Raw genomic sequence first — 25,366 nt, forward strand, 5'->3', positions numbered from 1 at the left:
CCATTCCTTCCCAGCCTCCTCCCTCCTCCCCACCCAATTTTCTGCCCCCCCCACCACCAAAGTTGTAAAGTTCGTTTTTGACATGACAACTTGTACTTCTCATTATTGCAACGGGTCCACCTGTATCCTTATTTAAACGACTTGTTTTTCCCCTCCCCCTCCACAAATTATACCGACATCAAATACAGTGCAAGCACGGGTTATACTGTGGGGGAGGGACATACAAAGCAACAAAGAAATAATCTTATAAATGCGTTAGAAACAAATGCTTGAAAGAAAAAAAACATTTAAATACATATCTTAGGGTTCATTTTCCTAACATCACCTTATGTGACCTTTTCTGCTTGACTCATACATATACTAGATATTGCAAATAAGGGAAACCATGGGACCTATGTTTCTTTGGGCTTGGCTTACTTCTTTATGTGGAGTCCTTTGAGGAACCTCCACACTGCTTTCCAAAGTGGTTGAACAAATTTACACTCCCACAAACAGTGAAGTAAGGTTCCCTTCTCTCAATCCCCTCCAGCATCTGTTGTTATTAGAGTTCTTCGTTATAGCCATTCTAACGGGGGTGAGGTGGTAGCTCAGTGTTGTTTTATTTAGCATTTCTTTTATGGCTAGAGAGGTTGAGCATTTCTTCATGTGTCGATTGGCCATCCTTCTTAAGTTTCTCTTTAAGTCTTTAGCCAACTTATTTATTGGGCAGTTGTTTCTTTGAGGATTTGTTGTTGGGAGATTTAATTTTTTTGAGTTCCAGGTATATTTAAGATATGAAACCCTTTTCTGTAGTATGGCTAGTGAAGATCTTCTCCCACTCCGTGGGCTTTCTATTGATCTTGCTAGCTATGTCCTTTGCCATGCAGAAGCTCTGCAACTTCATGCAATCCCATTTGTCCAACCTTTCTTTGATTTGTTGAGTTTCTGGGTCTCTATTAAGAAAATTTCAGCCTGTGCCAAGGAGACCTAGGGTTTCTCCTACTCCATCCTGTAGTGTTTTCAGAGTGTCTACTTTGACTCCGAGGTCTTTGATCCATTTGGAATTGATTCTGGTGCAGGGTGATATGTAAGGATCTAGATTTAGTTTTCTACAAGTGATTAACCAATTTTGCCAGCACCATTTACTGAAGAGGCTGTCTTTCTTCCATTGTATTTTTTTAGATCCCTTATCAAAGATTGGATGGCTATAGGTCATTAGGTTCATTTCTGACTTTTCAGTTCTATTCCATTGGTCCTGAGGTCTGTTCTTGTGCCAGTACCAAGCTGTTTTGATTACTATGGCTTTATAGGAGAGTTAGAGATTTGGTATTGATATTCCTCCAGCACTGTTCTTTCTGTTAAGGATCATTTTTGCTATTCAGGGTCTTTTATTGTTCTATATGAATTTTTGGATTGTCTCTTCTATTTCCTTGAAGAATGAGGTTGGAATATTGATAGGTATCGCATTGAATTTGTAGATAGCCTTGGAAAGTATTGCCATTTTCACGATGTTAATCCTTCCAATCCAGGAGCATGGGAAGTTTTTCCACTTTCTAAGTTCTGTTTTGATTTCCTTTTTCAGGTTTTTAAAGTTTTCATCATAGTGGTCCTTCACTTCTTTAGTTCAGTTAATTCTTACATATTTTATTTTTTGTGAGGCTATTATGAATGGAGTTGCTTTCCTAATTTCAGCCACACTTTTCTCATTGTTGGCATACAGAAAGCCATTGATTTTTGAGGGTTAATTTTATACCCTGCTACTTTGCCAAAGTTTTGAATCAGCTTGAGTAATTGGGGAGTGGAGTCCTTGGGATTCTTTAAAAACAAGATCATATCATCTGCAAAGATGGAGAGTTTACTTCATCTTTCCTTATTTGGATCCCTTTTATGTTTGCATCTTGTCTTATTGCTGTAGCTAGGCATTCTAATACTAGATTGAAGAGAAGTGGAGAGCGTGGACATCCTTGTCTGGTTCCTGAGTTAAGAGGAAATGGCTTTAGTTTTTCACCATTAAGTATAATGCTGGCTGTAGGTTTGTCATATACAGCCTTTATTGTGTTGAGGAATGTTCCATGGATTCCTAATTTTTCCAAAACCTTCATCATAAAGGGGTGTTGGATCTTGTCAAATGCTTTTTCTGCATCGATTGAGATAACCATGTGGTTCTTATCCTTGCTCTTGTTGATGTGATGAATTATGTTAATTGATTTGCGTATATTGAACCAGCTTTGCATCCCTGAAATAAATCCTGTTTGATCTTGGTGTATGATTTTTTGGATGAATTGTTGAAGTCAAGTGGCCAAAATTTTGTTGAGAAGTTTTGCATCGATGTTCGTCAAAAAAATGGGTCTATAGTTCTCTTTCTTTGATGAGTCTCTGCCTGGTTTTGGGATGAGAGTTATGATGGCTTCATGGAATGAGTTTGGTAGTGAAATTTCTCTTTCATTTTATTGAAGAGTTGAGGAGTATTGGTGTGAGCTCTGCTTTGAAGGCCTTGTAGAATTCCGCTGTAAAACCATCTGGTCCTGTGCTTTTCTTAGATGGGAGGTCTCTTATTGCTGCTTCTATTTCAATGCTTGATATGGGCCTGTTAAGCTAGTTTAACTCATTTTGGTTTAGTTTTGGCATGTCAATATTTGCTAGGAAAAGGTCCATTTTTGCCAAGATCTCAAACTTATTATCATAAAGTTTGAGAAGTATTCCCTTATAATGTTCTGAATCTTGGTTGTTTCTGTGGTGATATTTCCATTCTCATCTCTGAGTTTATTTATTTGGGTATGTTCTCTTCTTTTTTCTGATAAGATTTGCTAAGAGTCTGTCAATTTTGTTAATTTTTTCAAACAACCAACTCTTTGTTTTGTTTATTCTTTCTATGGTTTTTTGGGGGGATTCTAATTCATATAATTCTGATTTAATTTTCATTATTTCTTTCCATCTACTGGATTGGGGTTTATCCTGCTGCTCCTTTTCAAGGAGGCTCAGATATCTCATTAAATTGTTGGTTTCAGATCTCTCCAATTTGTTGATGTAGGAACTCAGAGCTATAAATTTGCCTCTGAGTACTGCCTTTGCTGTGTCCCAGAGGAGCTGGTAATTTGTGTCTTCATTTTTGTTGACTATCATGAATGTTTGAATTTCCTTTCTAATCTCTTCCATCACCCACTCGTGATTCAACAGTGTGTTGTTCAGGACTTTCTTTGGTGGCTTTTGGTGTTGAATTCTAATTTTATTCCCTTGTGGTCTGAGAGAATGCAAGGTATAACTTCAATGCTTCTGAATTTGGACAAGTTTGCTTTGTGACCTAAAATGTGGTCTATTTTGGAAAATGCTCCATGTGCTGCTGAGAAAAATGTGTATTCTGATGCTGCTGGGTGAAATATTCGGTAGATGTCTGTTAAATCTAGTTGATCTATGCAGTTGTTTTGATCTGTGGTTTCTCTACTGAGTTTTTGCTGAGTTGATCTATCTAGTGGAGATAGTGGAGTGTTAAAGTCCCCAACAATTAACGTCTTTGGATCTACGTGAGATTTAAGGGAAAGCAGTGTTTCTTGGATAAATTTGGGTGCTCCATTGTTTGGCGTATAGAGATTTAGAATTGTAATATCCTCCCTAAGTAGAGATCCCTTAATTAATATGTAGCAACCTTCTTTATCTCTTCTCACAAATTTTAATTTGAAGTCTATTTTATCTGATATTAAGATTGCAACTCCTGCCTATTTATGGGGGCCGTTTACTTGGTAGATTTTGTTCCAGCCTTTCACATTCAAAATGTGTTTGTTTTTATGGGCAAGGTGTGACTCCTGAAGGCAGCAGATAGAAGGATCTTGCTTTTTAATCCAACTAGACAGTCTATGTCGCTTAATTGGAGAGTTAAGTCCGTTATTGTTGAGAGATAGGACTGAGAGGTATTTGGAAGTTCCTGCCATTTTATCCACCTTCTTGGGAGTTGCAGCAATTGGGTTCTCCCTATGGTTCTTGGATTCTCAGTTTGGGTGTGGTTTCTTGGCTTTTATTGTTGTCTTGTTGGTTTTCTATGTGTAGGCCATCTTTAAGTATCTTTTGTAGGACTGGTTTGGTGGAGATATATTGTTTCAGTTTTTCTTTACTATGGAAGGTTTTTATTTGACCTTCGGTTATGAAGGAATTTAGCTGGGTACAGTATTCTTGGTTGATAGTTGTTTGTCTTTAGGGCATGGCATACATCATTCCAGATTCTTCTTGCTTTAATTGTTTCTGCTGAGAAATCTGAGGTGATTCTAATTGGTTTCCCTTTATAGGTGATTGATCTTTTCTCCTTGACAGCTTTAAGGATCTTTTCGTTGGTCTGAATTGATTCTGTGCCGATTATAATGTGATGGTGGGATGTCCTGTTCTTGTCTGGTCTATTTGGAGTTCTAAAAGCTTCTTGTATCTGAATAGGCCTATCTTTTTGCACGTTTGGGAAGTTCTCTGCTAGGATTCTGTTAAACAAATTTCCTAGACCATTAAATTCTATTTCTAGGTGCTCCTTTACACCCATTATCCTCAGATTAAGCCTTCTGATGGTGTCTTCCGGATGTTGACTAGATCTATCATATTTCTTGGATTTGTCTTGGATAGTTGTATGTTCTTTCTCTATAATATCTAGGCTGTCTTCAATCCCCGAGATTCGATATTCTGCATGGTCTAACCTGCTGTCAAGACTTTCTACTTTGTTTTTTATCTTTTCCTTCTAATTGGTCAGCTTTGATGGCTTCAAATTCTTTGTTGGAGCTTTATTTTAGATCTTGTATGAACTTCTTTATTTCCTTAATTTGGTGTTCAGTGTTTATTCTCAAATCACTTAGTTGATTGGTCATGGTTTCTGTGGACTCCCATTCCTTTTGTCAGGCTCAATTCAGCATTCCTTTCATGGTCTCCCTGATTTTTTTCAGCTGTCTGTTTATGGATTCCATGAATGCCTCTATTTATCTTTGTCTATTCTCATCCTGCTCTCTCAATTCCTGCATTACTCTTTCATTAGCTTCCTCACATTCACTCAATTCCTGTAGTTCTCTTTGACTGTTCTCAGCCTGCTCACACCATTCCTTACTTTCTTTGTCTGTTCTCAGGCTGCTCATGCAATTCCTGTCTATCTCTTTGACTGTTCTCAACCTGCTCATCAATTCCTTTATTTCTCTTTGATTGTTCTCAATCTGCTCATGCAATTCCTGTATCAATCTTTGAGTAGCTTTCTCATGCTCATGAGCTTCCTGTATTGATCTTTGGTTTGCCTCCTCTTTCTCCCTATCACGCTCACACTGAGTCCTTTGCAAGTTTTCAATCTTTTCATTCACCATGTTTACCAGTATTGTTTCTAGAGCTTTTTGGGAATTCTCCTCAGGATTATTCATTCTGTCCCCTGATTATCATGAGTGGGAGTTGAGATACCCTGACTTGCCATTTTTCTTGTGTTTTTCTGGCTTGTTCCATTTGGTATGAAAGTAACACCAGTTTTGTGCTAGAACACTATTTTAAGGCAAGCATCAACCAAAGTCCTGTAGTTGTACAGTCAAAAATCTGCAGATACAATCTAGTTCAACAGATACAATCTATTCAACATCAAACAACTTATGTATTCATGGGCTATGAACAGCAAAGAGGAATTTGGCAAACCAGAAATTATTAGGTTTTGGGAGAAATGTGGGGAAAAATAGGATTAGAGGGATGTGGAAAGGTAAAAGGAGAGTGAAATTAACCAAATCCTAATCTCAAAGAGTGAAATGGATTGGACAGAATGGTTGAAAAGAGAGAAGAGAAAAAAAGAGAGACATGAAAAAATTTACAAAGTGAAACACTTAAACATTATGAAAGTTTAAAGAAGTAATATTGAGAGAACAGGGACAGGATGAGAGGAGGGGAGGGATGGAAAGGAAACATGAAAAACTAAAAAATAAAAATACTTAAAATATTATATAGGTATAAAGAGATAATATCAATTAAGGAATTTAAGCCTAAGAGGTTTTGAATTGAGTAATAAATTTCTGGATTAAGTGTGTACACAATGGGGGATAAGGGCTAGTAATCGATGATGGGTATATCTGAGGAAGAGCAGAACAGCAATTAATCATGCAAAAAAGAACGAAAGAGAAGAAAAAGTGAAAAGAATGAGAAAGAAAGAAAAAAAACGACCAAAAGGTCAGTAGAGATAAAATAAAAATGAAAGCACCCACACACATATACACCTAAAATAAAAATTATGAGAGGAAGAAAAAAAAGCTTAATAGAAAACAATTTTTTTAAAGATACCAAAAAAAGAGTTCTTTGATTTTTTTTGGGGGGGGGGGAGGGTGGATGGGAAGATCCTGTATCTCCCTTTTGTCTGTAACCAGTCTCTTGGTGGCGTCTCTGGTCTGTTTGTGGTGTTTGGTTTTCCTGTGGCTTGATTGGTTTCTTAAGTCAGTTTGTTTGAGCAGGCATAAAATGTTCTGCTTTACCCAGGATTTTGTGATCCTCCTCCCAGGCTAGTTCAGTGGGAGGGATATCTGCTTTGTATATCACAAAAGAGGGAAATGGTTGTTTCCTCTAGTTTGGAGATGGTGCAATGAGTCTAGGTTCTGGGTAGAGTTGAGGCCTTTCAGTAAACAGTAGCTTTTCCCTGAGGGGCTAGCTTCTGAGATACTTTCAGAGCCCAGCCTGGAGCCATTATCAGGGTTTATGTTTACTGAATTTCAATTGATTGTCTAGGCTGCTATAGGGAGGGGCAGCCTCTGGCTCTGTTAACCTAGTGAAGAAAGCCCCTCCTTGTGGGGCAGAGCTCCTCTCTGCCTGGGCTGGGTGACTTTCCCCTGGATGGAGCTGAGCCTGGCAGGTCAGGTCAGGTTCCTGTGACCTGCTAAATGACTCTTGTTTTCTTCCAAAGCCTGAGTTGGAACCTTGCCTTTGTCAGTATCAAAGATGGAGATCTCCGGTAGTGGGGGGGGGGGGCACCTGAGTGAGGATGTCAGTGTTCTACTCACACAGGAGTGTTGGTCTCTGGGTCGTCTCTGGTTTGTGATCTGTAGGATGAAGACATCTGCTCCTTGTCAGTTCTTGCTGGTGTTGAGTAGAATCTGCTTGCTTGCCATCTGGCACTTTTGTTCTGGACTCTGTGTTGTAGGTATGATGACTAGGGCCAACGCCGCCACTGCCGCCGCCGCCATTGCCACCGCCACAGCCACGGCTGCTGGCAAGTGCTCAGATCTGTCTCCTTGCCTGGATTTTCCCTCTCTGGCCAACTCTCTATATTGTGATGGCACACTTGGTGTGATTCTCTGGCCTAGTACTGCTCACAGGAACACTAAAACTGCTTTCTATTTGAGAGCTTGTTTAGCCTCCAGCTTCTCCTCCACTATCTTCCTGGAACCTTAGAGTGCTAGTCTTGAGCTAAAGGGCTAAGGGACAGCACCCAGGCCCAGAGTTCAAGCCCCATAACTGACAAAAAAAATCCTATGATACTATACACCAGAAACTTTACATTCAACAATCATAAAAACTCAAACTACTAAACATGAATTGACGTACTGAGGAATTGGTAACTTGAAGAGATGGGTGATGTTCAGAAATGGGGAAGAACAATGGAAGGGGTGATAGATCAAGATGCAATATACTCCTAAGCTGATATATTCAATTAAAACTTTTTGTACAACCACTTAAGAAAAATAAGTGGGGGGAGATGGGGGAACTGGAAGAAAGCAAGGGAAGGAGTGACATTGTTGTAAAACAAATGTACTCATTACCTGATTTATGTAACTGTAAACCCTCTGTACATCACCTTTATAATAACAATTTTAAAAAGTAAAATAAAATTTCATTTTGGTGACTTAACATGTTTTTGTCCCAGCAAAAGTTAGCACTTTCTAGGGTGGGTTACTTGTATACTAATTTGTTTTCCTGGTGGTGATAATCAATATTAAATACCCAGTTGCTAACTTTAGTTTGCTGTCTGTTTTATATGCTTGCATCAGAATTCAGTAGGAGTGAAAGGAATTTGTACTGCACCAAAGAATGTTAATCCTGGGAATCATACCCAGAACTCTTGAACATGTTACCTGAGTGTTCTACCAGTAAGGGTTTTATTTGCTTTTGTTTTTGTTTTGTTTTGTTTTTGTTTTTTGTTGGTTGTGGGTCTTGAACTCTGGGCTTGGGCACTGTCCCTGGGCAAGCGCTCTACCAATTGAGCCACAGCAACACTTCCGGTTTTCTAGTGGTTTATTAGAGATAAGAGTCTCACAGACTTCCCTGCCCAAGCTGGCTTTGAACCATGATCCTCAGATCTCAGTCTCTTGAGTAGCTAGGATTACAGGTGTGAGCCACCAGTGCCCAGCCCACTGAATTTTATCTCCAGCCAAATGGCCTGAATTTTGGTTCTGACCTGACACTGCATCTTTTAGGTTTGAGTCCCCAAAAAGCTTTTCAGAATGAAAAATGTATAGATACTTTAGAAAATAGGATTTTATTCTTTGTCTATTAACATCTTTCATATGAGGAAACACACTGAAGAATCACTTACCTTTTTTCTTCTTCTTCCAACTATTTCCAACACTGCATAACTATTACCAACACTGCACAAATGCAACCACTGGCTTTGGTAATATTTTCCAGTGAATCACAACCATTATAGCCTCCTTTGCACTGTATTTCCAAACACTTTGAGCTCTTCAGACACCCAGATGATGTTTTGAAATCAAAGTGATCTGGCTTTCTTTCTTCCTTAAAAAAAAAATCCTTCCCATTTCTTTGATGAACATTGATGCAAAACTTCTCAACAAAATTTTGGCCAATCAACTTCAACAATTCATCCAAAAAATCATACACCACGATCAAACAGGATTCATTTCAGGGATGAAAAGCTGGTTCAATATACGCAAATCAATTAATATTATTCATCACATCAACAGGAGCAAGGATAAGAACCACATGGTCATCTCAATCTATGCAGAAAAAGCATTTGACAAGATCCAACACCCCTTTATGATGAAGGTTTTGGAAAAAATTAGGAATCCATGGAACATTCCTCAATACAATAAAGGCTGTATATGACAAACCTACAGCCAGCATTATACTCAATGGTGAAAAACTAAAGCCATTTCCTCTTAACTCAGGAACAAGACAAGGATGCCCACTCTCTCCACTTCTCTTCAATCTAGTATTAGAATGCCTAGCTACAGCAATAAGACAAGATGCAGACATAAAGGGGATCCAAATAGGGAAAGAAGAAATAAAACTCTCCCTCTTTGCAGATGATATGATCTTGTACTTAAAGAATCCCATAGACTCCACTCCCAAATTACTCAAGCTGATTCAAAACTTTGGCAAAATAGCAGGGTATAAAATTAACCCCCAAAAATCAATGGCTTTTCTGTATGCCAACAATGAGAAAAGTGTGGCTGAAATTAGGAAAGCAACTCCATTTGAAATAGCCCCACAAAAAATAAAATACCTAGGAATTAACTTAATCAAAGAAGTGGAGGACCTCTATGATGAAAACTTTAAAATCTTGAAAAAGGAAATCAAAACAGAACTTAGAAAGTGGAAAAACCTCCCATGCTCCTGGATTGGAAAGATTAACGTCGTGAAAATGGCAATACTTCCCAAGGCTATCTACAAATTCAGTGCGATACCTATCAAAATTCCAACCTCATTCTTCAAGGAAATAGAAGAGGCAATCCAAAAATTCATATGGAACAATAAAAGACCCTGAATAGCAAAAACGCTCCTCAATTTGAAGAACACTGCTGGAGGAATATCAATACCAAATTTCAAACTCTACTATAAAGCCATAGTAATCAAAACAGCTTGGTACTGGCATAAGAACAGACCTCAGGACCAATGGAATAGAATTGAAAACCCAGAAATGAACCTACAGACCTATAGCCATCTAATCTTCGATAACTGAGCTAAAAAAAATAGAATGGAAGAAAGACAGCCTCTTCAGTAAATGGTGCTGGCAAAATTGGTTAACTACTTGTAGAAAACTAAATCTAGATCCTTATATATCAGCCTGAACCAGAATCAACTCCAAATGGATCAAAGACCTCTGAGTCAAAGCAGACACTCTGAAAACATTACAGGATGGACTAGGAGAAACCCTAGATCTCCTTAGCCCAGGCCGAAATTTTCTTAATAGAGACCCAGAAACACAACAAATCAAAGAAAGGTTGGACAAATGGGATTGCATGAAGTTGCAGAGCTTCTGCATGGCAAAGGACATAGCTAGCAAGATCAATAGAAAGCCCATGGAGTGGGAGAAGATCTTCACTAGCTATACAACAGACAAGTGTGTCATATCTAAAATATACTTGGAACTCAAAAAATTAAAACCCCCAACAACAAATCCTCAAAGAAACAACTACCCAATAAATAAGTGGGCTAAAGACTTAAAGAGAAACTTCTCTGAAGAAGAAAGAAGGATGGCCAATCGACACATGAAGAAATGCTCAACCTCCCTAGCCATAAAAGAAATGCAAATCAAAACAACATTGAGATACAACCTCACTCCAGTTAGAATGGCAAAAATCAAGAACTCTAACAACCACAGATGCTGGAGGGGATGTGGACAGAAGGGAACCTTACTTCATTGTTTGTGGGAATGTAAACTTGTTCAACCACTTTGGAAAGCAGTATGGAGGTTCCTCAAAAGACTCCACATAGAGCTCCCCTATGACCCAGCAATCCCACTTTTGTGCATTTACCCAAATGTTTACAAACAAGACCACACTAAAGCTACCAGCACAACTATGTTTATTGCAGCATTACTTACCATAGCTAAGATCTGGAACCAACCCAGATGCCCCTCAGTAGATGAATGGATCAAGAAAATGTGGTATATATACACAATGGAATTCTATGCCTCTATCAGAAAGAATGACATTGCCCCATTTGTTAGGAAATGGAAAAACTTGGAAAAAATTATATTAAGTGAAGTAAGCCAAGCCCAAAGAAACATAGGTCCCATGGTTTCCCTTATTTGCAATATCTAGTATATGTATGAGTCAAGCAGAAAAGGTCAGATTAATGTGATGTTAGGAAAATGAACCCTAAGATATGTATTTTAATGTTTTTTTCTTTTGTGCATTTGTTTCTAAGGCATTTATATGATTATTTCTTTGTTGCTTTGTATGTCCCTCCCCCACAATATAACCCCTGCTTTCACTATATTTGATGTAGGTATAATTTGTGGAGGAGATGGGGAAAAAGAAGTCGTTTAAGGATACAGGTGGACCTGTTGCAACAATGAGAAATACAAGTTGTCATGTCAAAAACGTTGGTGTGGGGGGGGGGGGGCGGGGGGGGAGGATTGGGTGGGGCGGGGGGGAGAGGATTGGGTGGCGGGGGTGAAGGGGGGAGGCTGGGAAGGGATGTGAAGGGTAAACAAAGGAGGAGGCTGCAATACTTGATAAGAAATGTATGCATTATCTTGCCCATGTAATTGTAACCCCTCTGTACAGTATGTTCACAAAAAGTAAAAAAATTAAATTTAAAAAATTTAAAAAAATTTAAAAAACCTATATTCTTGGTTTAATCTTCCTGATTTCTCTTGGAACTAAGTGAAGTTCTGTGATTTTTTTTCTTTTTCAAAAGGAGTGCTTCATGGAATAAAATATAGAGTTGAAGGGGAAATATATATATATATATATATATATATATATATATATATATCCTTATTCATGAGATACGACAAAGCAAACACGACTAGAGAAACAAAGGACTGCCACTCATTTTATCATATCATTTCTAAATGGCTCCATATTATTGACCACATATATGGGTGTGTGTGTGTGTGTGTGTGTGTGTGTGTGTGTGTGTGTGTGTGTGTGTGTGCATTCCCAATAGAGGGAAGCTAGGAGGAGGACACAGAAGAATCAGTGGGAAATGGGAAAACATACAACAGAGAGGCCTTATCAGCTCCACTGGACATAAATAAAAATGAACTAAACAACCCAAAGACAGTGATGGGAAGGGATGAATGAGGGAGAAAGAGGGAACAGCTAACACTAAGTAAAAGGAAAGAAATGTAAATATCACCTGATATGAAAGAAATAATTGTCAAAGCTCACAGAATTCACAAACTTTATAGACCATGATAAGGACAATTTTCCTTGTGAAGGTTAAAGTGTGTTTGTGTCTTTAACTAAGTATTGAAATTTATTTAATTACCTAATCTCAATTTTGAAAAAGAAGAAAAGAAAAATGAGAGAAGGGGTGGGTTAAGAGCCATGGGTGACAATGTTATCAGACACTTTTGAATTCATATACTGTTTTGTAGAATAGGAACTTCTTTGTACAACCACTCAGAGATAATCATATATATATATATCCGTATTTAAAAGAAGCAAAAGAGCACTGCTCTACTGAGTTGTCTTTCATGATGGTTACTCTGAATTGCCAAAGAGACCTTGGAGTCCAACACTAGCTGGCTATTTATAGCAGAGAATTTAAGTGGGGTGTGTGTATAAATAAATACAGTCTGAGCTTCAATTTTCTGTTCTATTTCACATGCCACCATTGTCTTGGTTTCGTTAGGCAAAGATATCTTCCAAGAACAGATGCTTCTGTTTCTACGGTTATTTGTGTTTTTGTTGTTGTTTCAGGGTTTGGGATCTGACAGACTATTATATTTTCTTGGGTTTCATGACTTTCCCTCTTTTTTTAACCTCACAGCTACCTGAATTATATGGATCAGCTGATAATTTTAATAAGGAAAGAAAGAAATCAAACCTCTTAAAAAGTCAGAGCATTTCACTTACAGAAGCACAAAAACTACTTAAGAAAAACCTAAATGTCATGTCATCCATCAGTGGAACTTGGGCAAGAAGAGAAGATTCACAACTTGTTTTCAAATGTACTATGGTGGATATAGAAGAGCCTAAAAAAGAAGAGACACCAATGTCTCTGGTTGAAATCCTCCAACACAGCCTGATGGTAGATTCCATCACTCCCGTGCAACAGCTTTCTCGGTCCTGGAAGAGACTGACCCAGTGTGGAATCTCTCCTCCCGTACACACTTTTCCTTTTGACATTATTATTGAGGACCTTAGTGCTGAAGCTTGGGATGCCATTGGGGAAAAGAGTAAGCCCATAGACGAATTCTACGACCTTAGCCTGCGCATTCGCTCTCCACGGCTATTCTTACAAGATAAAATTTCCAAACACTTCAGAGTGAATCCAGGTAATTAAAACCAATTATATACATGGGAGAAATTGGAATGGGATTCATTTTACAAATTGAAATAGCTTTTCACTTGCCAATACAAGAGAAATAATGTTTATTCTGAGGTTCGTGGCTATAGTGCTTGCTGCCCACAATGTCAATGAAATGTAGAACACATAATTTTTTATTACAAGGTGAAGTCCCAAATTCATTCCTGATAAATCACAAATTCTTTATAAAATAACAACTTACACCCAGATTCTATAGCTCCCATAGGTACATATTTCTGGTTTTTTTTTTTTTACTTTGTAGTCAGTATATTTAGGAATCATACATATATTTCAATAACGTCTTAATCAAGCAGAAAAGGCCAGATAAGTTGATGTTAGGGGAATGAACCCCAAGATAAGTATTCAAATTTTTTTTGTTTTTTTATTCCTTTCATGCAATTGTTTCTAACATATTTATAAGATGATTTCTTTGTTGTTTTGTATGTCCCTCCCCCACAGTATAACCCATGCTTTCACTGTATTTGATGTTGGGATAATTTGTGGAGGGGAAGAGAAAAGACAAATCGTTTAACTAGGGATACAGGTGGACCCATTGCAACAATGAGATATACAAGTTGTTATGTCAAAAAACGAACTTTACAACTTTGGTGGGGGTGGGAGGTGAATCGGGTGGAGGGAGGGGGGAGTATGGGAAGGGATGGGAAGGGGAAACAAAGAAAAAAAAAGAAATTAAAAAAAATTTTTAAATAATGTCTTAAATTCTGATATCCAGATTTAAACTTATGAACACATGACTTTAAATATACAGTCAGAACTATTCATTGTAATTTGAACCAACATTGAATTACAGTTACTTTGGAGCAAATGGTTTAAAGTAAGCCTGTAACATATCTAAGGAACACCTTCCTATGTAATTCATGCAAAATTACTTCTCGATATATAGGTCTCTTCAATTGTTTTTGCTACCCAACTCTGAAAAAGTCACTATCAAGGGCTTTATCATGATCCAAAGGGAAAAAGAACATAACTACAGCTGGTTAACGTAATATATGTGTATATTTATATATGAACACACATATTTTAAAAGATGGCACAGAAGGGATGCAATTCTAAAAGTGCAAGCCCTTAGAAGCAGTATATGATAAACCTTTTCTTTAGAAAGGTGTCATTTCTGTATCACTGCTAACGCAGGGTAAAAGATGTATTATGCCATTCTTCCAGTAATAGTTGAGACAATAAAATGCCAAGGTTCACAATGAGTCCATTTAATACAAATAACTACACACACCAACATTTCTCAACAAGTTAACTTCTCTTTTTCAGATTACTAGCCAAATGCAAATTAATGGTGGAAGATCATATACCAAAGTTAATATATGTCCCTAGCATTTCAGTATAAGCTTATCTGTGTACACAGCTGAATCAGTTACAAGATGTAATTTAACAGATGTTAGAGGAACTTTTTGAAAAGTAGTTTTTACAGGTTTTAAAACTTCATCTTGCACACTGAAGTTATCATACATAAAGAGCAAAGTCAGAGCTTTTATATTTGCTTTTATTCTTCATTTAACTTTTAAAGCATTACTGTAGTTGAATATTACAACAGAAAACAATAGCATGTAATGAGCTAATTAGTTATGATTACAGTCCTTCACTTATTCACTACTGCATTTAAAATGCCAATCGTGAGTGCTATTCACTGGCTCTATTACAAAGTTTGACATCTCTGGGGGGATATTCATCATCCTCATAAGCTTTTCTATTATAATGGTGGCATCTTTCCTGATTTGGATCAAAATCCACCAGTTCTACCTGATCCATTTCATCAGTCTCTTCTACTTCCTTCTTCTCAGGAAAGTTTTTCCAGCAAAGAGAGTTTATCAGGAGAGAGGACCATTTTCAGGAAAGTTTACCTTAAACTCATTACTTAGGCATCCCTTTTCATATGCTCATCAATAAATGGGCATGCCTTCATTTATCACACACATGCTATCTCCATGCTTGACAATCTGACCTGACAAAAGGTGATGACTGTGGTTCAGTTGTCAAGAATGGAGATTAGGTTTGGAAGCCACACAGTGCTTCAACCAGTTGTATGTCCATACACATGACAAGGTCTTCCCCTCATCCTATAAAAACAGCATGGTCTTTCTGATAGAATACAATGATGATATCTCTAGGCTCCAATCCTGATTCTTGGTTTTCTTTACCATGAAATGTTATCTTTTGGACAACTTTCATGCCTTTGTCAATATGTTCTAGAATCTTCTATCTTCCTTTCATTGCAGCTTTTACATCTATCTTTAGAACTGATCCTGTCTCTATGGCCCTGGCACTCCATGCTGAATTTGCTGAAGCATTACAGGTCCCATCTGATGAATTCGTATTTGCATCCCAGTACCTTAGCAGTTGGGACAGCACTCCAATGCCCCCCCCAGCATTTGTTTGTTTGTTTGTTTGTTTTACCACCATGGCCTTCGCCTTTGTCACAGATCACATTCTTTTTCAGAGCCAGTTTTCTTCTTATACCATTATGTAAATCTTTTAAGGTTACTGAGAGCTGGTGCACTACATTTTTACTTTTCCTTTCTCTCTGCATTCTTCCTTCTCCTCCAAAACACATATCAAAGATGTCTAAGGAGATCCAAAACCACCACCTGCTCCACCTGCTTAATTGCCTATGCTCTTCCCTTGCCATATAATTCTCTTTTCTTGGTATCCTCATAAGCTTGAGAAATCTGTTTAAACTTTTCTCCTTCATTTGGATTCTTATCAGGGTGGTACTTGGAGGCTAGTTTCCTGTAAACCTTTTTCAATTCTTTCTGGGTGGCATTGGGTTTGACTCCCAAAACATCATGATAAGTGGTTTCTTTCACCATTTTCCAGTCGGTGAGTGGGCTGGGGCCAGTGGGGACGTGAGAAGGAAGCATGTAGCTGTGTGTAGCTAGGGCAGCCGCCATTCCTCCAACCTCTTTCTGAACATTCTGGAAAGTTCCACCAGATACTTATTTCTTTTTCCTTGAGCTTAGTAGAATATATTCTTTTCTCTCTGTTTTGGATTTACTGAAATTTACAAAGGTATTTATTTATTTACTTATTTTTAGAGATTTTAAAAAAAAAACCTTATTGCAATGTCTCTTACCAGGGCTTTCAGCACAGGGCACAAACAACAGAAGGAAGCTCTTTATTTCTGATACTTTAATAGAGAGGTACTCATAAAAGACCTAAAACCACACAGAGAATGTTAGGAACATAAAATATAGGATGCTAAGGGGGTTTTGGTGGTGATGGTTGTGGGACTTGAACCCAGGGCCTGTGCTCTGTCCCTGAGGTTTTTTTGTTCAGAGCTAGTGCTCTACCACTTTGAATCACAGGGCTACTTCCAGCTTTCTGGTGGTTAATTGGGGATAAGAGTCTCATGGACCTTCCTACCTAGGCTGGCTTCAAACAGCGATCCTCAAATCTCAGCCTCCTGAGTAGCTAGGATTACAGGTCTGAGCCTCCAGCACCTGGCCTATTTTCTTTTGTCACTCATGGGTGCTATCCCTGAGCTCATTTTCTCAAGACTAGCTCTCTACCACTTTCAGTCACAGCTCTACTTCTGATGCTAAGTTTTAATAAGAAGGATTTCTCAGTTTTCCATTTTTCTAATATTATATACAGGTGGTTAGGCTAGGGGCATAGCATATGCTGAAACTCTTGCCTAGCTTGGAAAGTTTGCCTTTGGCTTGATTTCCAGCATTGCAAACAAAAAAATATATACACAAAGGTAATATTTGATCTGTGTGGCTATTAAAAGTAGATTAAGTCAATATTTAAGCCACTCTGAAAGTAAGACCTTTTCTTCTTCCTGTTTAGATGTTTTTAGAATAGGATCTGCCAGTATAGCTCAAGTCAGTCTCACTGTGTTGCCTAAGATTGTGTCAAAACATGTGACCCTCCTACCTTTGCCTCTTGAATGTTAGGATTGGAAATATGGGACTGAAAGTCCTGCTCAGAAGTGGATTTTAGCAACACAAGTACCTTTAAAGTAAGACCATTTGCACTACAGTATTATGTCACAACCATTATTATATTAAAAAGAGTAGTTGAGATAGAAGAATTACATTTAATAGAATTGATTCTACTTAATAAAATAGATTGATAAGTGAGCATGTTTGGTTCAAGTCCCTGAAAGAATCTGTGCTGTTACTCCTTACATCTAAATATTAGCAGAGCCTAAAGCAGGTCTCAAATTTGATAGTCGTACTACAACATAAGCAATTGTAGTAGTCAGCTAGATAATCCAAAAAAGTATGCAGTTTGTAAAATTGGTAAGCAGAAAGGAGAAAGTATGGAAGATATTAAGAGCTGATATGAAGAACTAGCCAAAGATATGCTAAAAGAAGAGTTCTTGATGTCTGAAATGGACTTGAGCCTTTATGACTTCTTATCCATAGTGGCCTAGTTGTTCTTTTTTCTTAGTGCCTGTTGTGTACCTAACTTCTGGAAAAATTCTCAAATGTGGTATATTCTTTGCCTTCATGACCTGGAGATACACTGCTAGGACATGTACTGTCAATGTAAGGAATATTCATGGAGCCCTGCATACATGGAGCCCCTGAGGGATCTTGAGTAACTCCTTATATTGAAATGTTATTGCAGCAGTTTTCTATTTCTTCTTCTACTTGATCCATAACAACTTCCTTTTGGTGAAAAGCTAGAGTATTTGAGGCAGTGACCATTTGTTGCTTGTTTCAGAGCAGAGCAACACGTGGTGCTAAACCACCTGGTTGTGTGCCCTTATAAGACCTGCAAATCCTTAGCTCGGGGCTCTCCTCCTGGGCTCTGCTGTGTCAGAGTGTAGGACAAGGCCTGAGCTGCAGCCCGTTTAAATAAAACAGCTGTAGAGTCTGACTCTCGGTGGTCTTCTTGGTGGGGGTCCTGCGATCTTGGCATAACAAAACGATATACTCCCTTGACCTGCTCTGGTCCTGTAGGTTACACCCAGTCACCTAGAATCATCCCCTTTCCTACTTGGGGAAGAATATTAAATAGGATGAAGACTATAGGTTCTCCCTTTATTTACAAACCTGAAACTGCTTTCTTCCAGCAAGAAAGAGGCTCAGGTTCATTAAAGGTTTATAGTGTCTATGAAGCATCTCTGAGTAGCCAAAGGTTAAATCACCATGTGATTTTTTGAAAATATGATTCTTTTCAGGAAAACTGTTCATGGATCTACAAGATCTGCAATGGAAATATTTTAAGGGTCTTGTAAAGATGAAGCGGATTTCTAGAACTTCATACATGGATGTAAAGAATGATGCCAAGATGAGATATGTAGAGAGCCAGAACATGCCTCCTCTTTCTCCTCCTCTACTTCATGACAGTCTTCCTTAGGTTTGATCATCAAAATGAAGGAACTTACAGTCTTTGAAGGGATGTGGAACTTATCAAAATTGGATGTGAAAGTTTTGCTTTTGAGAGCATTGAATTTAAACAGAAGCACCCAATATAACATCTAGACTGGATTTATATAATATTCCTGGAAAGCCTCAAATTAAAATATTAATATGTAGTAGAAACTGAGTTGATCTAAGCCTGGCTTAGATTCAGACCTATGGGCTGAAGCACATATTGAACATGTGAAAAGAAAAAGGGCATATAAATAACTCCTGAGCAAGAATAATTCTAAGACATTTTCCTTCATCTATATGTGGTCTTAGGTTTAGTTCCCAGCACCTACTTCCCAATTTAAGTGTATAAGTAAATCTGTCATCATAAAAAATATTTATAAGTTCAACAAGTACAACTTTCTAGCCCCTGAAGGTATAGAGATAAATCTGAGAATTTTAATATGTCAACATATTAATGGCATAAGGAAGGAAGTTGCATCATGAAACAGAACAAGATTTGGAAGAGAACAATTAGAAATCTTGGCAGTAAAAATATTAATTAAGATAAAAACTGGAAGTGGAGATGTGGCTCAAGTAGTAGAACACCAACTGTGATCCAAGAAGATAACTGAGTTCAAGTTTGAGTACCAGTGCAAAATAAATATATTAATATATAAAATAAACATGTTATTCCAGTGGCATGCCAAGATTTGAAGAGAGATGCTTGATGATTTTGAAAACAGTACTGAAAAGCTTTTATCATAGCATAGTAATACAGAAAAAAATTGTGAGTGATCAGGGTATAATAATAAGTTCAGAAACATTCCCATGTAAATTGCAGAAAGTAGACTAAAAAAGAACTGGCATTCAAGAACGTATTAGACTTGAAGATAAATGTTGTATAACAGTTTAAGACCAGATATTTGGCTCAGTAATAAAGTGATGCACAGCATGAAAGAAACTTTGGGTTAAATGCTCAACATTGCAAATACTAAACAAATTAAATAAAAAGTAAAATGACTGTTTTTCTGGTACAAAAAATTATGAAGTGAAAACTCTCACTGAGCAATTAGCATAAAGAAACAAATCTACCTTAGCCAATGGCTTGCACACCTGTAATCTTAGGGGGCTGAGATCTGAGGGTCATGATTGGAAACCGGCCTGGGAAGAAAAGTCTTTGGCACTCCTATCTTTTAATTAACTACCAAAAAAATGAACAAAAGTGGCAGAGCACCAGCCTTGAGCAAAAAAGCTAAACGACAGTGCCAAAGCCCTGAGTTCTCAGTACTGGCACTAAATAAATAAAGTATTTGAAAACACAGTATGAAAACTTCAGAGCACTGAGAATTAAAGAAAAACATGGGTTCATTTCTGGGTTTTCAATTCTATTCCATTGGTCCTGAGGTCTCTTCTTGTGCCAGAACCGAGCTGTTTTAATTACTATGGCTTTGTAGTAGAGTTTGAAATTTGGTATTGATATTCTTCCAGCACTGTTCTTTCTGTTAAGGATCTGTTATTGTTCCATATGAATTTTTGGATTGCCTCTTCTATTTCCTTGAAGAATTAGGTTGGAATATTGATAGGCATCGCATTGAATTTACAGATAGCCTTGGGAAGTATCGCCATTTTCACAATGTTGATCCTTCCAATCCAGGAGCATAGGAGATTTTTCCACTTTCTAAGTTCTGTTTTGATTTCCATTTTCAGGTTTTTAAAGTTTTCATCATAGAGGTCCTTCACTTCTTTGGTTAAGTTAATTCCTAGGTATTTTATTTTTTGTGGGGCTATTATGAATGAAGTTGCTTTCCTGATTTCAGCCATGTGTCAAAGAAATGACAATTTCTGAAAGAACTTTCATAAATAATTGATATCAAAAAGCTATGGTGTCATATACCTATCATACAGAGACAAATTAAATGTCCATCTGAACGTCCAGATAAACTGCTGGTTATGGAATTCCAAGCTGCTACTCTGAGGAAATATGTCAGATGCCACTTCAGAACTTGAAAGAGAACAGTGGGGAATGAAGGAAAAGAAAGACAGACAAAAGATAAGGTTGGAAGGACCAAGTAGACTGATTCAAATCCAAAAGGCCTCGATCTCTATTTGTCACACAGTATTATTATTTTTTTATTGTAGACAGTGATTTTCATCAGTTTAAGCACATTTCACAACCATGGTTAGAACAGAAAAAAATCTGCTTTGTTGGTCCAAAGCCAACACAAGGTACACTGAATGAGGAAGAGAAAGTGAAGAACACCAAGAGTTGACCCCTGGCCATCCTCAGCAGCTCTAGAACTCTGTCTGGCTACAAAAAACATGAATATCTCATCCCTTTGATCAAGCCATCTCTCTTCTTCATCATCCTTATCCTATATCTATAAATGGCTCCTACCCTCTGAGTTGGAGATATGTGATCAATGCTTCCTCTTTCTTTGATCACTGAACTTGAGTCTTTGTTTATCACCAACTTTTGTATCTTGAGCATTGATTTTTCTGGAGAATGGTCTTCCAGACCAAGGCTCAGTACCAAAGCTTAAATAATTTGGCTTAACCAACCCAGATGCCCTTCAGTAGATGAATGGATCAAGAAAATGTGGTATATATACACAATGGAATTCTATGCCTCCATCAGAAAGAATGACACTGCCCCATTTGTTAGGAAATGGAAAAACTTGGAAAAAATTATATTAAGTGAAGTAAGCCAGGCCCAAAGAAACATAGGTCCCATGGTTTCCCTTATTTGCAATATCTAGTATATGTGTGAGTCAAGCGGAAAAGGTCAGATAATGTGATGTTAGGAAAATGAACCCTTAGATATGTATTTTAATGCTTTTTTATTTCATGCTTTTGTTTCTAACGCATTTATATGATTATCTCTTTGTTGCTTTGTTTGTCCTTCCCCCACAGTATAACCCCTGCTTTCACTATATTTGATGTCAGTATAACTTGTGGAGGAGATGGGGAAAAACAAGTCGTTTAAGGATACAGGTGAACCTGTTGCAACAATGAGAAGTACAAGGTCATGTCGAAAACGAGCTTTACAACGTTGGTGCGGGGGGTGGGGGGACGAGCGGAGGGGGAGGATTGGGTGGTGGGGAGGTAGGGGGGAGGTAGGGAAGGGATGTGAAGGGTAAACAAAGGAGGAGGCTGCAATGCTTGATAAGAATGTAATTGTAACCCCTCTGTACAGTATGTTCACAAAAAAATAAAATTAAATTAAAAAAAATAATTTGGCTTATTTGCCAAGGTGGGGAAGAGTAGATAGGTTTGTTAATTTAGTTTTTTTTAAGCCTGGGGTACAAATGTTTCTCTCTCCTCTCTCTCTCCTCTCTCTCTCTCTCTCTCTCTCTCTCTCTCTCTCTCTCTCTCTCTCTCTCTCTCTCTCTCTCTCTCTCTCTCTCTCTCTCTCATACACAAATACATATGTACACACTCATAGATGTTTATTTGCCCTCTGGGCTCCTTGTGTAACATCTCTCCTCCCCCACAGAAGTAAAATGTTCATAAAATTAAAATATTCATATAAACACAGAAGATACCAACTTTGTGCTTTGACCTCAGATACCCTGCCCCTAGAAAACAATTTATACTAAGTACTGTTTATTCCATTGTCATGAGACAAAACCAGATGGACAATTAAGGACAGTTTGTGACAATGAAGATATAATCTCAAAGCTTCTTGGGATATGCTGATACTTCAGCAAATCAGAGCTTCTAACACCAGGAGCCTCTAATCAAACAAAGATGCATTTTAATACATAAATGATCCACTGTTATCTTTCTTTTGAAGGTGACATCATCTAGGGACTTTGTCCTCAGCAAACCTTTGTAATAGTTAAGCTGAATGGTAACAGACTCCCAGGGGAAGGTAGACAAGGCATCATTTGAGGATTGTGAGGACAGGGACTAAAAGAAGGTCTCACCTTAGTTTCTTTCTTTTTTTCTTCTTTCTTTTTTTCAGAGTTAGATCCTAGAAATGCAGTGATTACTGTCAACGTCTAGTGCGTTGGGGTCCCTGGGTAAGGGTCACGAAATCACCAGGACACAGGGGATGCAGTGTGCAAACAGCAATTGCCACTGCATGCTGTGCTTTATTGTTAGTGGGTATTTAAAGACAAGCAAGCATGATCTTTGCCAAGATTTGGTCAGAAGACATTCACACAAAAAATTTCAACAGATACATTTTTACTTAACCTATGAGACAATGTCTTGGTATATTATTATCTAAACTCTTTTAGAGCAAGCTCAAATCACTTCTCCAATCTCAGGAAAATGCTTGACCAGCTTGTTCATCTATGCTTAAACAAGCAGAAGAGTTACTTCCTCAGCTCCCAGGAGTCTGTGACATGTGTTTTGAGATAAGGAGAAAGAACATTTTCCCTCTCTAGCCCAGCATGCCAAGAACTTTCAAACACAGTCTTCAGATAATCCTGAGGCCAGAGCCTGCATCATTCTGCCCCTTCAACATAGACCCTGAGTCTTCACAGATTACCATCTTAGGAAACCTTATAATGGCTTTAACCTCAGTTCAGGTCTATTTAAAATGTAAATGTTCATATCCAACTGCCCAGCCAGCTACTGTTTGTCCTTTGAAACTAAACCTTGCTCAGGAATCACTGCCTGAGGGGAGTGCTCCCCTTCCTCTTCATTTTCCCATGCTACATAACTCCTCCCTGAGAATAGTCCCTCTTTGTGTCCACTGGAGTTCCCTCCAATGAAGTTCACTCCAGTTGGAAAAGCAGCGTACAGTTGTAGAGGCAGATCATTCCTCTCTAATCTCTGGATTTGGCCACTGTGAGCCATACACAAAAGTGAATCTGTCACCATTCTGAGCCAAGGCCTTAGATTCATTGCATGTCTCCTCTTGTCCTCTTGTATTCCTGTCATGTGCCATGGGATCATGTCCTTAGAAAACCACTGCTGCAAAGTAGGTGAGAAACACTTTGAACCTATAAGACCAACCTGTACTATCAACCTGAACAATGGGTAAATAAAACTAAGCCCAACCATAGGCTAACGGAAGTGTTCTGAGCATGTGTAGGGTAGGTGAGGTTAGCTATGATATTTGGTAGGTTAGGTACATTAAATGAATTTTTTTTACTTACAATATTTTCAGTTTATGACTGGCTTGTCTGGATGATGTAAGCCAAATAGCAGAGTTCCAGGTTCCCTTTCTCATTCCAGTGAAGATCTCAGCATTCTGCTTGCTTCCCCAACTTTCCAATTTATTTGAGGGACACTCATCTTGGATACTTGTGTAACACCTGGTTATACAAAGTGGGGGCCTCTGGATTGAATGGGAACCTACTCAGCTCACAGTTGGCAAAGGTTTGGGGGGCAAAAAAGGGAAGCTTAAGGAATGAATGCAGCCCTCTTGTTAACTGTACACCTTGGCCAAACCTGGCCATATGCCCACATAGAGTATCAACTTGTACAGTGGTTATAGAGATGAATTGTTAACAGACTGTAGCTGTGACACACGAATCCTCTCCACTTGGCAGATTCTAATATTGGAAGACTAGGAAATAAGTTCCTTCAATTTTTGTCTTTCGCTCTTTTTACCCTTTTATTAATTTATTTAAATTTAATGGCTTATTTTTAAATACTTGAATATTTTATCTCTTGCTCTTTTTCTCAATTTTTTGTTTTGTTTTTGCTTAACCTTCTTTTATTCCTTTCCCGTCCAACCCCCTTTTAGTTTATTTATTTAGTGCTGGTAATGGGGCTTGAACTCTAGGCCTAGGTGTTGTCCCTGAGCATTTTTGCTTAAGGTTAACACTCTACCATTTGATCCACAGCCCCACTTCTTTCTTTTTGTGGTTAATTGGAGGTTTGAGTCTCATGGATTTTTTTTCTACCCAGGCTGCTTTAAACTGCACTCCTGAGTAGTTAGGATTACTGGCGTGAGCACCAGCACCTGGATAGTTTATTGTTTTGTAATTTCTCTTGCCTTTATTAATTTTAAACATTTGAATTTATTTTTGACTTTTTTCTATGGTGAGTGGTGCTATAACACTGTTTTTAATTTATTTTAATTTTATTTCTATAGCTGGCTTATTTCAGGGTTCTGTTTATTAAAATCATTTGTTTTGCCCTCTGAAAGCAGTACTGGTGATTCATTCTAATAAGTCCACTTACTAAACAAGCCACACATACAAGGAGAAGATATTTCCATGAGCAAATCTCAATATAGAAACACAAGAATTATAAAAAGACCCACAACATCATCCCTCTAATAGTTCATAACTTTTCAGTAAATGAAAACAGAAATATCAAAGTAGATGAAATGTGGGACAAAAATTTAAAAAGCTAATTTAAGATTTGATCAATACTGTAAAAGCAGATACAAACAAATTGATGAATTAAGGAAGACAATACAAAGAAGAATACAATGAAGAAATACAAATTCTGAAATGAAACCAAGTAGAAATCTTGGAAATGAAGAGATCAAAAATCAAGTGTAAAAAACTAAGTTGAGGCCAGGTACCAGTGGCACATCAGGAGGCTGAGATCTGAGGATCACAGTTTAAAGCCAGTCTGGGCAGGACAGTCTGTGATTAACCACCAAAAACCAGAAGTGGCACAGTGGTTTAAGTGGTAGAGCGCTCACCTTGAGCTGAAGAGCTCAGGGACAGTGCCCAGGCCCAGAGTTTAAGCTGAATAATGAACCAAAAAACAAAACAAAAAAACTAATTTGCAAGTATCCACAATAGAAAAGAACATTGTCAGAGCTTGAAGTCAAGGTTAATGAATTAGCATTCATTAATAATGTAAAAAGTTACAAGTTATTGGTAGACCTTCGCTAAAATTTGACCAAACTTAAACATAATGTTAAGAGAACAGAGTGG

At 37.9% G+C, this 25,366-nt stretch overlaps 1 protein-coding gene and 1 pseudogene across 2 annotated transcripts in view; one reads left to right on the forward strand and one right to left on the reverse strand.

Annotated features, from left to right (window-relative positions):
• Positions 1–21,568, forward strand: part of LOC138836855 (uncharacterized) — a 53,568-nt gene extending 32,000 nt beyond the window's left edge. For both annotated transcript variants that reach the window (XM_070035461.1, XM_070035460.1), the window contains exons 3-4: positions 12,640–13,147; positions 18,341–21,568. In XM_070035461.1, the coding sequence (XP_069891562.1) occupies positions 12,640–13,147; positions 18,341–18,519 (687 nt within the window). In that variant the 3' untranslated portion in view covers positions 18,520–21,568. The remainder of the gene's footprint in view (positions 1–12,639; positions 13,148–18,340) is intronic.
• LOC138836781 (dnaJ homolog subfamily A member 1-like) lies at positions 14,833–16,019 on the reverse strand (annotated as a pseudogene).
• Positions 21,569–25,366: the final 3,798 nt, after the last annotated feature.

This window comes from Dipodomys merriami, unplaced genomic scaffold (assembly GCF_024711535.1).
Source record: "Dipodomys merriami isolate MVZ:Mamm:240054 unplaced genomic scaffold, mDipMer1.0.p SCAF_26, whole genome shotgun sequence".
In the NCBI taxonomy this organism is placed as follows: Eukaryota; Metazoa; Chordata; class Mammalia; order Rodentia; family Heteromyidae; genus Dipodomys; species Dipodomys merriami.